This window comes from Bombus flavifrons, chromosome 15 (genome assembly GCF_040668555.2).
Source record: "Bombus flavifrons isolate JBK064 chromosome 15, iyBomFlav1_principal, whole genome shotgun sequence".
NCBI lineage: Eukaryota > Metazoa > Arthropoda > Insecta > Hymenoptera > Apidae > Bombus > Bombus flavifrons.
In genome coordinates, this window is record NC_138456.1 from 4580454 (window position 1) to 4594567 (window position 14114).

The following is a 14114-nucleotide window of genomic DNA, read 5'->3' on the forward strand; positions in this document are numbered from 1 at the left end:
GAAAAATTGTAGTTTGAAAAATTATGAGATAATTAGTCATGACAATCCTTTAAAATTTTGCCACGTCACAAAATTAACGCTGACAACAATAGCAACGATACTAAAAAAACAGATACTCTAAGTTATAACGCAAAAAGGATATCCTACGTTCCAATTAATATTTCATAATGAAAAGTATTATTTTCAATTCCGCTATTTGAGAATCTCGATCATATTATGTCTAAATAAAAAGATGTCAAAAGAGCCAATTTTATTAAATTTTCACCTGTTGACGTACTAAAATTAATTCATAGTACAGAAGACTAAATTGCAAGGAAATGAATGAAATGGAACATCAATTGTCTGTCTTTCCACGTAAAGCCAGAAAGAATTAAAATTGCAGCAATGGAAGCTACGCGAATGGTGGTTGAATATACGCCATTTCTTTGGCGGAATAAAAGCAACGTGGAATCATTACATTCCTGGGCAAATAGGGGCGACGTGATCGCAATCCTCGGCAATAGTTCACGGCGTAGAAAAGACCGAGCGAGTGGAGGCGGCCAAACAAAGGGGGTTGCTGGCGATCGAGGCCTCCTCGTTCCGTGAAGAAAACAGGCAAAGAGTCGACGAGAATGCGGCATCCGGGATAGCATCCCCCGTGTCGTACAGAAACGTTATTAGCACGAGCCTCTGCTTCTACAACCACCCAGTGACCTCATCCCTCTGTGCGTTGCCTTTGCAAGGATGAAGAGAACGCGGAAGAGGAAAAATTGAGAAAAAGAGAGTGCATTACGTTGTAACATATGAGCTGTACGTTTGAACGTTCCAGATTCTTAATCTGCATTGCGTCGAGAAACGCGTACGTTCGTAAGTTATCGATAAGAGTTTATGAGAAATTTAAATAAAAAATCGTTCAGCTAAAACTTCTCACTGAGAAACCAGTCGATGTGAGAAACTGCGATGAGAAGTAGACGAATCAGTTATGAGAAATTCAAAGGAGTATGCCAAGAATCCGAATCTAGTTTGTGGAATTATTTACCAAACACGTGGGAGAAATACAACGGAAAATTCAACAATGCAAATACCACAAGACGATCGATGAGATGAAAATGATACGGATGAGACAAAATCGTAGCTATATTAGGAGGTTTCCTTTATATACTTTGAGATTCTAAAGGAAATTGTAATTTCAAAGGTTGTAACAAGTTGCTAACGATTTTTTAATAACATCTAGTATTTACGAAAGGAACTGTATATCTATGCAGATTCGATAAAGTTTAGAACAAAAGTATCTTTCGAAAATTAACGGCCTTAAAAAAATTAACGATACTTCATTAAATTGTAGTAATCAATGAAAATGACTTTATTTCAATGAAAAGTAAAAAAATATTTATTTTGAGTGAAAAAGATTGACATCTTTGTATGTTGCGATCTAACAAGATCTAAGAAGAATATCAAAACTATTTTGATAAAATAACGAGAAAATAAGAAACGAAGAAAAGATGAGAAAAGAGCCGAAGTTTCTAATCGAGAATGCTTAAGGGCAAAGCAAATACGCAGGGGAGAAAAATGCCTGCCTTAGTCGGATCGAGATACGGTTACTGGCGGAAAGTGAAGAAATAGGTCGAGCAAATACATAAATAAAAGGAAAAGTAGCGAGAGGAGCGTTGGGATTAAAGTGGGATGGGATCGGGGAGGCAAAGAAATACTTTCAGCGTTGGAAATACTTTTCTCCCAGCGATATTACTTTTTCTCGAACCAAGAAAACATTAGCTCTGAGTGAAAATGAGACACAGAGAACCTGGCAACCACGTCGATATTACGTTGAACGGAAAGAAAAAGGGATGAAAAACCGGCCAGAAAGAAAAACGCAGAAAAACCATCAGATGGAAGAACAGAAAACTAAAACTCAGAAAATGGATAAGTTTGAAAGAACAAGATGGACGGGAGGAGAATTGGAAGAATCGTGAATGATCTATCAGTACATATGTCGATTACTGTCGTTAGCCCTGCTTGGAGGAAAGGAAAAATCGGGAAATGACGGAAAACCATCCAATACTAAGAAAACCATTAGAAAGAAGAACAAAATGGAAAGTTGGAAATGGTGCAAGAATTCGAATGACCGAAAAACGGCCAAATAGTAAGAAAATCACTAGAAAGAAGAAGAAAATTAAAACTCAGGAAACAGATGAAGATAGAAAGAACGAGTAACCAGCGATGAGGTGTATGACGCAGGAATTCTACGTCAACTAATAACACTAACGCTAATGCTGTCCCTACTCGAAGAAAGAAAAACTTTGAAAACTATAAAGAGCCTTGCGATACTATAAAACCCATTAGAAAGCAGAACAAAATGAAAACTCATAAAATAGACGAGATCGAAGAGAGTTTCAACGTGGAACAGTGTACGGCGCAAGAATTCGAAGAATCGCGGATGATCTACCACTATACTACAGCAAACTTGTAGCACTAATACTACCCCTTGGAGAAAACGAAAAATCGTAGTGGAGGAAATGGTTCGAGGAGGAAGCAAAGAGACAGCGAGAAACGAAGAGGGAAGTGTGTACCGAGGGACAGGAACCGGTGTTTGGTCGACGGGGGTTGGGCGAGGAGGGTTCGGTCGCCATGGCGACAAGCAACCCCCGGGACCCACGGAGCTCGTCGCCGGGGTTGGTCGAAAAGGGTGGCCCAGGGCGTCTGTCGGGCAGGTTAGGCCGGGCGTATAGCCCGAATGTCACTCGACACAAGGGGGACACAAGGATGTCCTGGACGCGAGCGAGACGGAACGTTCGTTCGTGGGCTGTGTGAGTGAGCAAGAGGTTAGGGTGCGAAAGGTAGACGGGAAATGGGGGGATCGAGCTCGGTACAGAGAGAGACTCTGAGCGGAGGAGAGGGTGCAGGCAGGCCAAGATGGCCGACGACGCGACACCCACCATGTCAATAACACCCTTCTTCGACGCAAAACCGAGCCAACCTCCCTCGTTTCGCCCCGAGAGTCACCCTCAGCCCACCCAACGTCGCCCACCCACGCCACTCTCTCACCCATCCCTGCTTTCTAGCAGCTGCTTTTCCTTCCACGACCTTTCGTCAGCCAGCCAGCCAGCCAGCCAGGCTTCGCCTGTTCCTGGACTATATTCACCGAGGACGACGATGATGCGCTCTCTCGCCGCGATTTTCCCCGGCTTCTTGCCTCCGCTCGCGGTAATTAACGCGACGGATCCCCTGCCACCAGAAAGGGAAACGACTACGAAGGGTGGCAAGAGGGAGAGAAAGAGAAAGGGAAGAAGAGGGAGAGAGAGAGAGAGAGAGAGAGAAAGAGACTATGAGAGAAGGGAATTCACCGACACACGGAGGGAAAGCAGCACTCGCAGAGGCCATTGCTAGCGAGGGCGTAATTCCGTTAAGTGTCTTCGTAAACTTCGTTAGCTGCATTTCCCGACATTACTCACCCCAGCGCGCGTTTCTACGCACCCTGCGCGCTCGCTAGCTCGCCCCTGATACGTGTACCGAGCATGTTCGATGTATCTCGGGCTACGAGTACGACCAGTGAAAGTGCGAATAGTTTTTCTTTTTTTCTTCCTTTTTTTTTCTGTTTCTACCGAGTGTTTCTACTCTGAGAATTTAGAGAATTTAGTAGAGACGAACGTAATATCGAAAACTTTTCTGATGAAACGTACGAGCTTCTTGGAGACCATGCTGCTCAGCTGCAAAGATTAAAATGCAAGCGTTTTCTAAAATTTAACTTGGAATTTGCGATTATTTGTGTCACGTCTTTGTGATAAATAAATTCGTAGAGGAATATCCTCTGTTTTTTGAACAATAACCACACGCGTAGGTACGTGGCTCGTAAATAGGGACTTTATAGAAAGTGGAGTCGGTCAGTTTGGCTTTTGAGAAGCTCGTATTTTGATTTAATAGCGAACGATGACGAGGTGGAAGAAATATTTGGAGATATTTTATGAAATGGTCGCAAGAGGGGATTTATCTTTATTGGAGAAATCAATTTCTAATATTCGGATCGTGTAGTTAATGCGCGATTGTTCTTGACAACTTCGGCGCTAGCAGGCATTAAACGGTATCAAACGAGCGCATTGACAATCTGTTTGTGCTTGCTAAGCCCCCTTAGGACATTCGATTTGCAATTCGTGTCATAATTAACGATCATTATTATCATTCGTAGTCATTGAAATGAAACTACAATCGGATTCGCAACATTAATATGCTTTACATATTATCGACGGAATTAATAACCGCGTATGGTATTCATTACATCCCTGCCGGGCCGTGCATCAACATCACTTAACATTCTAATTTAACAATAAAATCATTCGACCTCGTGTCCCACGTTTCCGTACAATTTTCGATGACGATCGTACTTGCATTTGTTACCGTTCGATGTGAACCTACCGTATCTAAACAGTTTTGATTACGAGCACGCGTTATTTTATCCATTAAAATTGCTGTATACATTAAATAGTTAAATATAATTAATCATAAATATTCCACGAATCATATAGTTTGGACTGCAAACTTACTTCTATCAGAAAATCAAGGACACACTTCGATAATCAAATGCTCCAGGATTAACCGATTAATATTGGTTCGCATTATTAATACGTAATTGAAAAAAAAAGTAATTCTTCCTCCCACATGCCAGAAACATTTAGAATCGTTGAAAAATTCCTGAAATTCTTTAATCTAACGTTTTCCGCATTTTTCTTTAATTCCTCCACTTTAGTCTAAAAGGAACAACAAAGCGGCAGGAACGAAACTTCATTTGAGAATTATTCGAGGGTGTGGAAACTATTTTCACGGCGCGTCGTCCAATTCAGCTTCAAGAACTGAACGAAACAAGTTCCTGTTTCCTTTCGAGATAATCAATGCGGGTCGAGCTTTCGCTTTTCAAAAACCGGCCACGCGTTGTACCGACGCGGGAAAAGCAGATGTTGCAAAATCGGTTAGGTCTATTAAATATAATAACCGACAGGGGTTTTCATGGTTGAACGAGCTGGAATATGTTACGTAATATTCTTCGTTCTTTTGCTGTCGGCTCTGCACAATGGAAGCAAGAGGCTGGAAGCTATGGACGATGCCTTGCATCCGCTTCGAAAGAACCTTTTTCCATCGCGAACTGTTACCATATTTTCGACTAGGTTAACCATGATTAACTTACGTGAAATATCCTCCTGGATTTGCTTTTCCAGTTTCTGGTTCTGCACTTCGGCTGGAACAGAGAAAGTATCGAGCATATTAGATATTTGAGCTATATTTACACGTATCGCGACATACTGTTTGAAATCAGTTACGCAATTAGCTACTGATTCTAATTCTGAAACTGATAGTAATTTCATTGCAAAGGAGTGTTGAATTGTCCATTGTCACCCCTTCGGCTCAGAATGGCTTTGGGATTATACTATCGCTTATAAAAAGTAACTTAATTTAATTTAGGCACACGTTTTTCAAAGAGATCGCAACAACTAACTGGTTAACAATAACCGGACATAATCTAATAATATTCTCATAATAAATGCGTAAAGGTATCTTTTAATGAGGCAATCAGAAAGAAATCATAAAAATTTATTTCGATTGATTAACGCGTAAATCGACGTAAAATTACAAATATAAAGACATATATATAAAGATTATAAAAATCACATATTTTTCTGTGGCACATCGAGATCCGCAAAATTTGTTTGAAGTTGTTTCACCGACGTGCAACAATGTTCCAGCCTTATACAAGCTTAAATATAAGGAAGTTAGAATACCACAGTGCAATAACCACTATTTCGCTGTACCTAAAAGGGAAGTCCTTAAACGTTAACGTTAACGTTTCAGTTACTTCAAGAACCCACGTCGCCAAGTGCTCGTACGTAGTTGTATCACGAGTCAAAGAGTGCCAACATGCCCGAAAGAGATCGCAGCCGCAGATTAGCGTCGTTTCGGAGGTGATCCCATTCGAAACGCTTAGCACGCGTTTTCCGGTAGCACCCAGTGGCACGCATCGGCTATAAAGCTAGACTCGATCTAGGGAGCGAGAGCTGGCAAAGGGTAGCAAAATGGAACGAGACGACGAATACTAGTTTACCGTAGAGCATAAGAAAAAAAGAAAAAGAGAGACGAAGAAGAAGAAGAAGACAGAGATCAAAGAAGGGAATTGAACTGAGTAGTAGGAGGCAAAAGAAAATATCCCAGGGCAGGCACACACACGGCAACCCTCTCAAAAGATCTCCGCTAATGGGCATTATATTTTTCGTTAGGAGAGCCGACGGGATTATGGGCCTGTCAGAGGCCTAATAACTGGTCCCTCGGTGGGCCACCTCGCATCTGATACGGGAAACGGGGCCCTTCTCTTTATACAATGTGCGCATTAAAAACACTAATCGCAATGCGCACGAGCACGATCGCGTATTGTACTAGCGCATGGGATCATCAAAGGCCGCCGACCAAAGGCCGGGGGAAAAGCTTTTGCACAGTGGCCTCTCTTCACCTCTCTTTCTCTCTCGCTCCTCTTTTTACCGGCCGACCTCGTGAGACTTCTTCCAGGCCCAGCGAAGAGTTTCGTTTCTATCGCCGCCCACTCTTTCGCCTTTTGTGACCCCCCGTTTGCCTCGCGGGATTGATTTAATTTCTTGATCCGCAAGAACTCGGTAACTTCGACAGAAACCGTGGTACGATACATTTTTTCTTCGTTTTCGTATTTCTAATACGACTTTCACGCCATGATCCTTTTCCATAATAGGGAGATAACTCGTGGCTCTTCGTAAAAATAAATTGTTTTAACGAAGAGAACAGAACACATTCGGAATAGATGTCTCCGAAGAGAACTTCTTAGCTCTATGTAATTTGAATATGGAGCGTCCTATGATCTTTTCCTGAGTCACGACCTTCTTCTATAATGGGGAAATAGCTAACCTTTAATCTCTTCGTAAAAGAAAAATTTTGTAAGAATGTATATCATTTGTTCCATAAAAAAATATTCTTGATAAGGTAAAGAGACACGTTACAAAATAGAAATTGCAGAACAGAGTTATTCATTTTCATTTCTTTTCAATATAATGTCTTCTGAGTCACGACTTTTTCACTATAATAACCAAATAACTTTAACTCCTTTGTGAATGAAAATTCTCTTAATACGATAAAGAAAATACATAAGAGAGGTGTCTCAGAATATAATTCCAAGTTGGTTTTTAATTAGTGCTAAAAACCTTCACCACTAAAAAGATCACGACGACTCTCGAATAGAAACTTTGCGGCCCAATATATCACTGAGAACATAAGTTCCATAAAAAAAGAAAAAAGAAAAAGAAAAAGAAAAAAGATGAGTTATTGAGCGAATGTAAACTGACTTAGAAACGATGGGCACGATTAGGAAGGGTGCTAGATCGAGTGGTTGACATACCTTGCTTTTACGTGCTTCCTTTTGTGCTAGACTCGTGTTTCGAGTACTATAGATTGATCTTTGTTTTGTTGTTTTCTGGTGCAGGGGATATAGATGTAGGTTTTTTTGTTGATCGTAGAGGCAGGATTGAGTGAAAGGGTTGTTTCGGGGATTGACAGGGTGGAATGACTGTGGGAGATTATCGATGAACCGTTTCGCTGATTTCGAACGATGAATATGAGAATTAAGTAGGGATGAAGCACTTTACAGAGGGTAGTTCGAAATTTAAAATAAAAAAGGATAACCAGGATATTTTCATTGCAATGTTCTAATAAAATAGATTTGAACGTGACGAAACGTAAATTGTAAAATGATTTTAATTAGTTAATCTGAATCGAGGCTCTCGGTTAATCCGATCAACTTAGCTTTCCCTTATTTTCTCAATTTCATTACATAAGTATACGATTAACGTTCAATTCTTAGAAAGAAGCAAATTACTTGCTTTACTACCAGAAGAAGACATAAATAATAGGAAATCCCAAAGCAAATTTAAAAAGATAATGTTTGCAACATCATCCTCTTTTTTCTCCTTTTCAATTTATGGGGTTGATCAATGTGAATTCTGAACTGCTTAATTATTGGTAATGTTTTATTAACCAACGAGCTGGCGCGCCGCGGTAATTTCTGGTGAATTTGTAATCGGAGTCGAGTGTTAATCAGTTTTGACAATTTCGTTGGAATTAATTGCGTGCACGCGATTTCAAAACTGCATCCGATATTCAGCTCGCATTGGAATACGTGATCCCGATAAACGCCAATTTAATGCAAAAAACAAACACCTTAACGAGATTTATCAACATCGATTTCGCGCGGGAATATTCATAATTTCATTACCAAAATTTTCCACGGGGGAAACTTTTCTCACATTTCACTTTACTTTCTCGTTTCTCATGCATTGTGCTCCTTCTTTATATAATTATGTAAGAAATTTGTTTCGCCCTACGAAGAGCGTAATATATATTTATATTTTTGTATATATTAATAATTAACTCTCTAACGAACCCTAAAGAACTCTCCTTTCATCTAATATTCATCTAAATTTCCCTACAAAGAAATATTAGTTCCAATTAATCCTCCAATCAACTCCAAAAAGTTTTCTCCGTCACTCACCATTCCCATTACAAATAAATCGCTATAACTTACCCTATAAGCAATTCTAAAAATTCCCTTTGTCACTTATCTTCGCCTAAATCCCACTAGAACTAAATACTAAATGTGGTTACTCCTCTAAACTATCCTATTAAAAGATGTCCTGAAATTCTGCGCATCCTATTAGAATCGCAACTCCAGCCACGATAAACGATTCAACAAATTTCCCGCAGTCATCTATCATTACCTAAATCCCTAAATCACCGCTACAATTAAAATGCTAACTAGAAACTAACCCCCAAAGCTACCCAAATCATCCTAAATCACGCTAGAACTATATACCTATACCATCTACAACTACAACTACCCCTCTAGTCGACCTCTTACCTCACTAAATGTTCACGTTCATCTGAATCTCACTGAAATGAAATATTAACGAAAACGCAGAAAATGAAAACTGGATCATCGAGATCGGCCATTTTCCGTGATCGAACTGGCCCCTCGGCGTGCCGACAATTTCCTCCATCGTTTCGTGAAGGGGTTGCGGGTCTCCTGGAAGAAGAGGGGTTAGCGGTGGTGACGCGCTGACGGCGAAGGGTCGCTGGTACGGAATTTGAAGCCTGCGGGGACGGCCAGCGAGATATCCGAGGATATTATCCCTCGGGAAGCCGTGTAATGAAACCGTTCCGGCGCCCCCGTGCTATTATCCCCCCTGGCAATATAAGCCGGACAAGGATATAGGTGGCTGATACGTGGCGCACCAGCTGCACCCCGCCACGCCTTTCCCCCTTTTATATCTTCGCCAGCCGCAGCCCACACCAATACACCACCCAGCTCGCCTTTCGCAGATAAACGGAGGCGCAAGATAGGCATGCCGCGTCAGCGGAATAACGCGACGTCATCGTCATTCGAGGGTTCGCGTAATTGCCTGACCGTTCCAAGAACCGAGCAGCAGCAGCCGCCATCTCGCGCAACCCTTTCGCCAAGGGTGGCAACGACGAGGCAAAACACCTCAAGGGAGGAAGAGGATAGTGGTACTACGACAGGGGCAGACGAGAAATTCTTTGGAGATTTTTATCGGTTCTTCTCTTAGGCGCTGGACTCTGTTGGTCTTTTCTTGTTTCAGGGTTTGAGAGGAAAGTCGATTTAGTAGATTTTTAGTGGGAAACGAAGCTGGCTCGATAATTATTGTACGAAAATAATTAAATATTATAGTGGACGGATTCGTAAAAGTCGTTTCGTCCAACTCAAGGGATAGTGTTTCGCAAGTGACGATTTAGATTTACGTTAGGATACATAGTTAATGATCTCCGACGTGTAAAATATAGAAATTAACACAACAAAATTAAATATAATCTAGAAATTCATAATTTGGCATCAAATTTGTCGCGCAAAATACAGAAATATAGAACAAACTTAACCAACCTATTATCGAGAAGTATCAGTAAATTTAGTGAAAAATGCAACCTGATGTTAGGAGAAAAAGCAAGATTGATATGTTTATTTCTGATTAAATTCTTTTATATATTTCATGAAACACGTAAATTACACCGGGGCGTTGCATCCGAAACGCAAACGATAACAAGATTGACCGCGTGGTAGGGGATTATCTCTCGTTTTTCCGCTTTTCCACCCTCGTTTATTTCGTCGACGAACGAGCAGAATAAGGGCGCAGACTAGCAATTACACCATTTTTTGTCTCCCTTGACCTTCGCGGAAATTAAGCCGCTGCGGCAAAATATAATTCGCCGGCGAGCAAACATTTCCGCCCGGCCGATTTTTCCCTCGGCGTCCCCGTGTTTATTCTGTTTACGGTAATTAAATGTTCGCTTCCGGACCAAGCATTTCGCCGAAACGAAACGGAACCGTGTCGTGGCGCGATGAGCCGAATTAAAGAGCCAGCGAAAGCGTCGAATCATTTCCTTACTGTCTCTGCCGTAGTAAAAGAACGCGTATCTAACATTGTTTTCAGAATCTCAAAAGACATTTTCACGCTATTATAACCGTGCATTGTAACTAATCTAATTATGACGTCTAATGAACGCAATGGAAAGAAATGGAATGTGAACAGAAATTTATTTCATCTTGTAAACGTTATAGCTAGACTGCAGAGTTTTATGCATTAATGAGAAATTTAAAATTGCAGAAATGTACAAAATGCACGTGATAAAATATATTCAAAGCGAAATACTCGCTACAATAATTTAATGGGCGAACAAGTCTTCATGTAGGTTCCATTCCCTCAGTTATATTGATAAAAACATGGAATTGTATAAAAATCCGCAGTCTAGTCACGATCTACCATAAACCATCTTCTCTAAACAAAGTCTGTACGATATACTCCAAGTGGAAATCCTACGAAAAACCATCTTCTTAAACAAAAATCTATGAAAACCTTTTCTCTCCTCGTACAACTATCTTCGACGAATGAATCGACGTCTTTTAAAACCGATGACGAAGAGATCGATTACGAAGTGTCGTAAGAAAATTCAAAGCAAAGAGCAAAGTTTAAGATTGCCAGAGAGTGTGGTGGTAACGAAAGCAAGAGAAAGAAAGGAAGCAAGAAGAAGAAGGAAGAGGAGGAGGAGGAGGAGGAGGAGGAGGAAAAGAAAAACTAAGAGAAAGAAGAGAAGAAACGAGAGAGGGCAGAGAGAACGATATATTCCGCTCTCGGCACGTGCACACGGTTAAAAAGGTTCGCCGCAAGAGAGAAGTTTCGACGTGCCGCGCGCTGGTTTATAAAAGCGGAACCGGCTGTCGTGATACGGATCTGACCAATCATAAAAGCCGCATAATGGCCACTTATTCATCCATGCCGGGCCGTGGAACGAACAAAGGCGGAAATTAGTCAGCTTCGGTATGCTTATTAATTGACTGACATTTCCGTCATATTATTGTACAATGAATCGAAAGCGGACGGTAGAGCCCTCGAAACCCCCGCGGCCAAGTTCTACCCCCCTTGACAAACCCCCTCCATGCCGCCCGTCCCTCCATCCACCATACACCATAGTCGTCATCGTCGTCGTTACTTGGGGGTTGCACATCGGGTTTCATAGAAGGTTTGGAACGTAATGCCCGCGTCTCTCGTCGCCATCGATGCCTTCGTCGTCGATTGGGACGTTTGTGTTAATTGTACGTGGCACTCTTTCATTTAAATTTCATTAGAATATTTTTATAGAAGGTAACAAAAACGTACACTGAACGGATTATTCCAGTGAAAAACCCATTTTCGGGATGGTTTTGGTGACCTTTTTTACAAAGAAACTATAATACTCTTTGCAGTCAAGCTTTCAGGCTATATTTATACATATTTTAATAACATTTGTCGTTTCTTTCGTCGAGAAAGAATCGAAATTGATGACATCACATGCCTTACGCAAGTGACAAAAAAAAGCTTGTCTCGCGATATCCGCGACTTCGTTCGTTCTACTTATTTATGGTGAAAACGTCAAAGAGATTTTTAATTAAGATGACTTTAGCTAGGGCAGGTATTAAAATGAAAAAAGTAGATAATTAAAAAATAATTAAAAAATTGGCCACATTATGAAATTTAAGACTTGTCATGCTTTCCACGTGTGGTCTTCATATTAGCGGTTATTTCTATTATAGCTATTAATTGCATCGTAGAATTAAAAATCTATTAATTTACAATCTGTTTATGAAAAATCTGTTTATCTGTAAATTGCTCAATGAAGAAGTACCATAGTATGGAGATTACAATGAGATACAAGAAGACACAAATATCTCCGTGATTTATAATTTTACAAGTTGATAAATATACAACAACGAATGAAAAATCTATTAGTTTATAGATTATTTTCCTTTCTGGCGACCCGATACAAGATTAATTAAAAAAAAAAAAGACGAGGAGAAACAAAGATAACGGATTTCACAAAGAGACAGACAGAGATCCTTTGGAAACTGGAAGCCAGTATTAGGCAGGAAGGAAACGACAGAACGTCGAACATGCCGAATGGCGAACGAGCGGCCGACTAAATGGAGTCGCTCCCATCCTCGAAAACTAATGACAGTCGAAAACGCGATCGCTTTGCGAAACGAAATGGGGTGGCTGGTACAACCGAACCAACCAACCAACCAATCCTCGCCACAACCATGGATGATAAAAAAGAAAGCAAAGAGTGAGAGAGAAGAGAGAGAGAGAGAGAAAGAAAGAAAGAGAAGAGAGGAAAAAGAGGAAAGAAAGGAAGGAAGAACCGCATGTCTCAAGGGTGCTTGGTGCGATTCCATCGCGAAGGACTCATCCTCGGCAGCCTGAATACTATGGGCATTCAGAGCCCTTTTTTCCACGATAATTACACGCGAAGCCACTAATTACGGCTTTGCATGGCGCGCATCCTCCAGCCAGGAGAAAATGGAAGAAAGAAGGAGGAGGGTGGACCGGTTGAGAGACAGGGGGTGGAGAGATCGCGGAGAACAGGCGAGACCCGGGGATTGGAGATAGACGAAAGATGGAAAATGGGGCGGAAATTAAAACGTTCGCCGCGGATTTCTTCGATTTTCCCACGAGCCAGTTCTCTTTCTTTATTCCTTTTTTCGAAGGAGTTTCTTTATATTTGAGGTATATTTCGAGAGAATTTGATACAATAAACGGAGGTTTGTAAATAGAAATACATTTACAGGTAGAAATCAATTTTTAAAAGGGAATCATTGTTTCTAATATTTAATAATTACAGACGTTATCGTAGGATTAACGATTATCGACAGTCTCTTTTTTCCGAATTCCAGTCATTTCTTTGTGTTGTAGGTAGGTAGGTAGATTGGGGTTGAAGGTAACTCTGTCTTACGTTATTAAACGATCGTTTAACTTTATAGCGAGTAATATTAAAATTATCACTGAAAAGTGGGTAGAAGGAAAAATGAGACATCACCGCACTAAGTCAGTAAGACTATTAAAAGCTCAATATAAAATATACGACAAAAAGCACACAATACGCGATATCCAAATTATAATAAATGAAAACGAAACGAGACAGTTGTCTTTACAAGTAAAAAAAAAAAAGGAAAAAATAAACACAAGAATCAGAGGATGTCGATTAAATGTTCACTGATTGAACGATTACTGGCTGAACGTGTAAATATTTTATCGAATTTGAAAAAAACAAACGTAGCACTCCCGAGGAAGGGAAACCTGTCCTGAAACGTAAATTCAGAGAGTGCCCTGAGGGAGCGCCCTGAGGGAGCGCAACCCCGGACGACACTTTCATCCCGATTCCTGTAATTAGAATATTAATCGCGGGGCTGTTCGAACCCGGAGTCTGCCCTCTCCCCGATTATGCATTCCGTTTTCCATCCCCTCGCCATTCAGCCGGTACGCGAGTCCCATCTATTTTGTTTCTCCCTCGAATGATGTCGCGAAAGGGGTTGAAAACTTCTGTGAAGATCACCGACGCTTTAAACGTTTTCATTTCGTGCCACTGTCCTCTCCTCCATCTTTCTCGCGCCCTTTTTTTCTCCACGTGAACAGGCATCAGAGCACGAGAAAGAGAGAGATAGCGAGAAGAAAGAGAGGAAAAGGAAATAAAAAAGCGACAGAAGGGGGAAGAAGGAAGGAAAGCAAAAGGGAGAAGGGTCGCCATGGCGTCCACGG

The 14114-nt window shown here is 41.0% G+C and overlaps 1 protein-coding gene across 5 annotated transcripts in view; it reads right to left on the reverse strand.

Moving 5' to 3' along the window:
• LOC138187631 (Fanconi anemia group J protein homolog) overlaps nucleotides 1-14114 on the reverse strand; it is a 166545-nt gene that overhangs the window by 13028 nt on the left and 139403 nt on the right. For all 5 annotated transcript variants that reach the window (XM_069128599.1, XM_069128596.1, XM_069128598.1 and 2 more), the window contains one exon: nucleotides 5153-5203. In XM_069128599.1, coding sequence (XP_068984700.1) covers nucleotides 5153-5203 — 51 coding nt within the window. The remainder of the gene's footprint in view (nucleotides 1-5152; nucleotides 5204-14114) is intronic.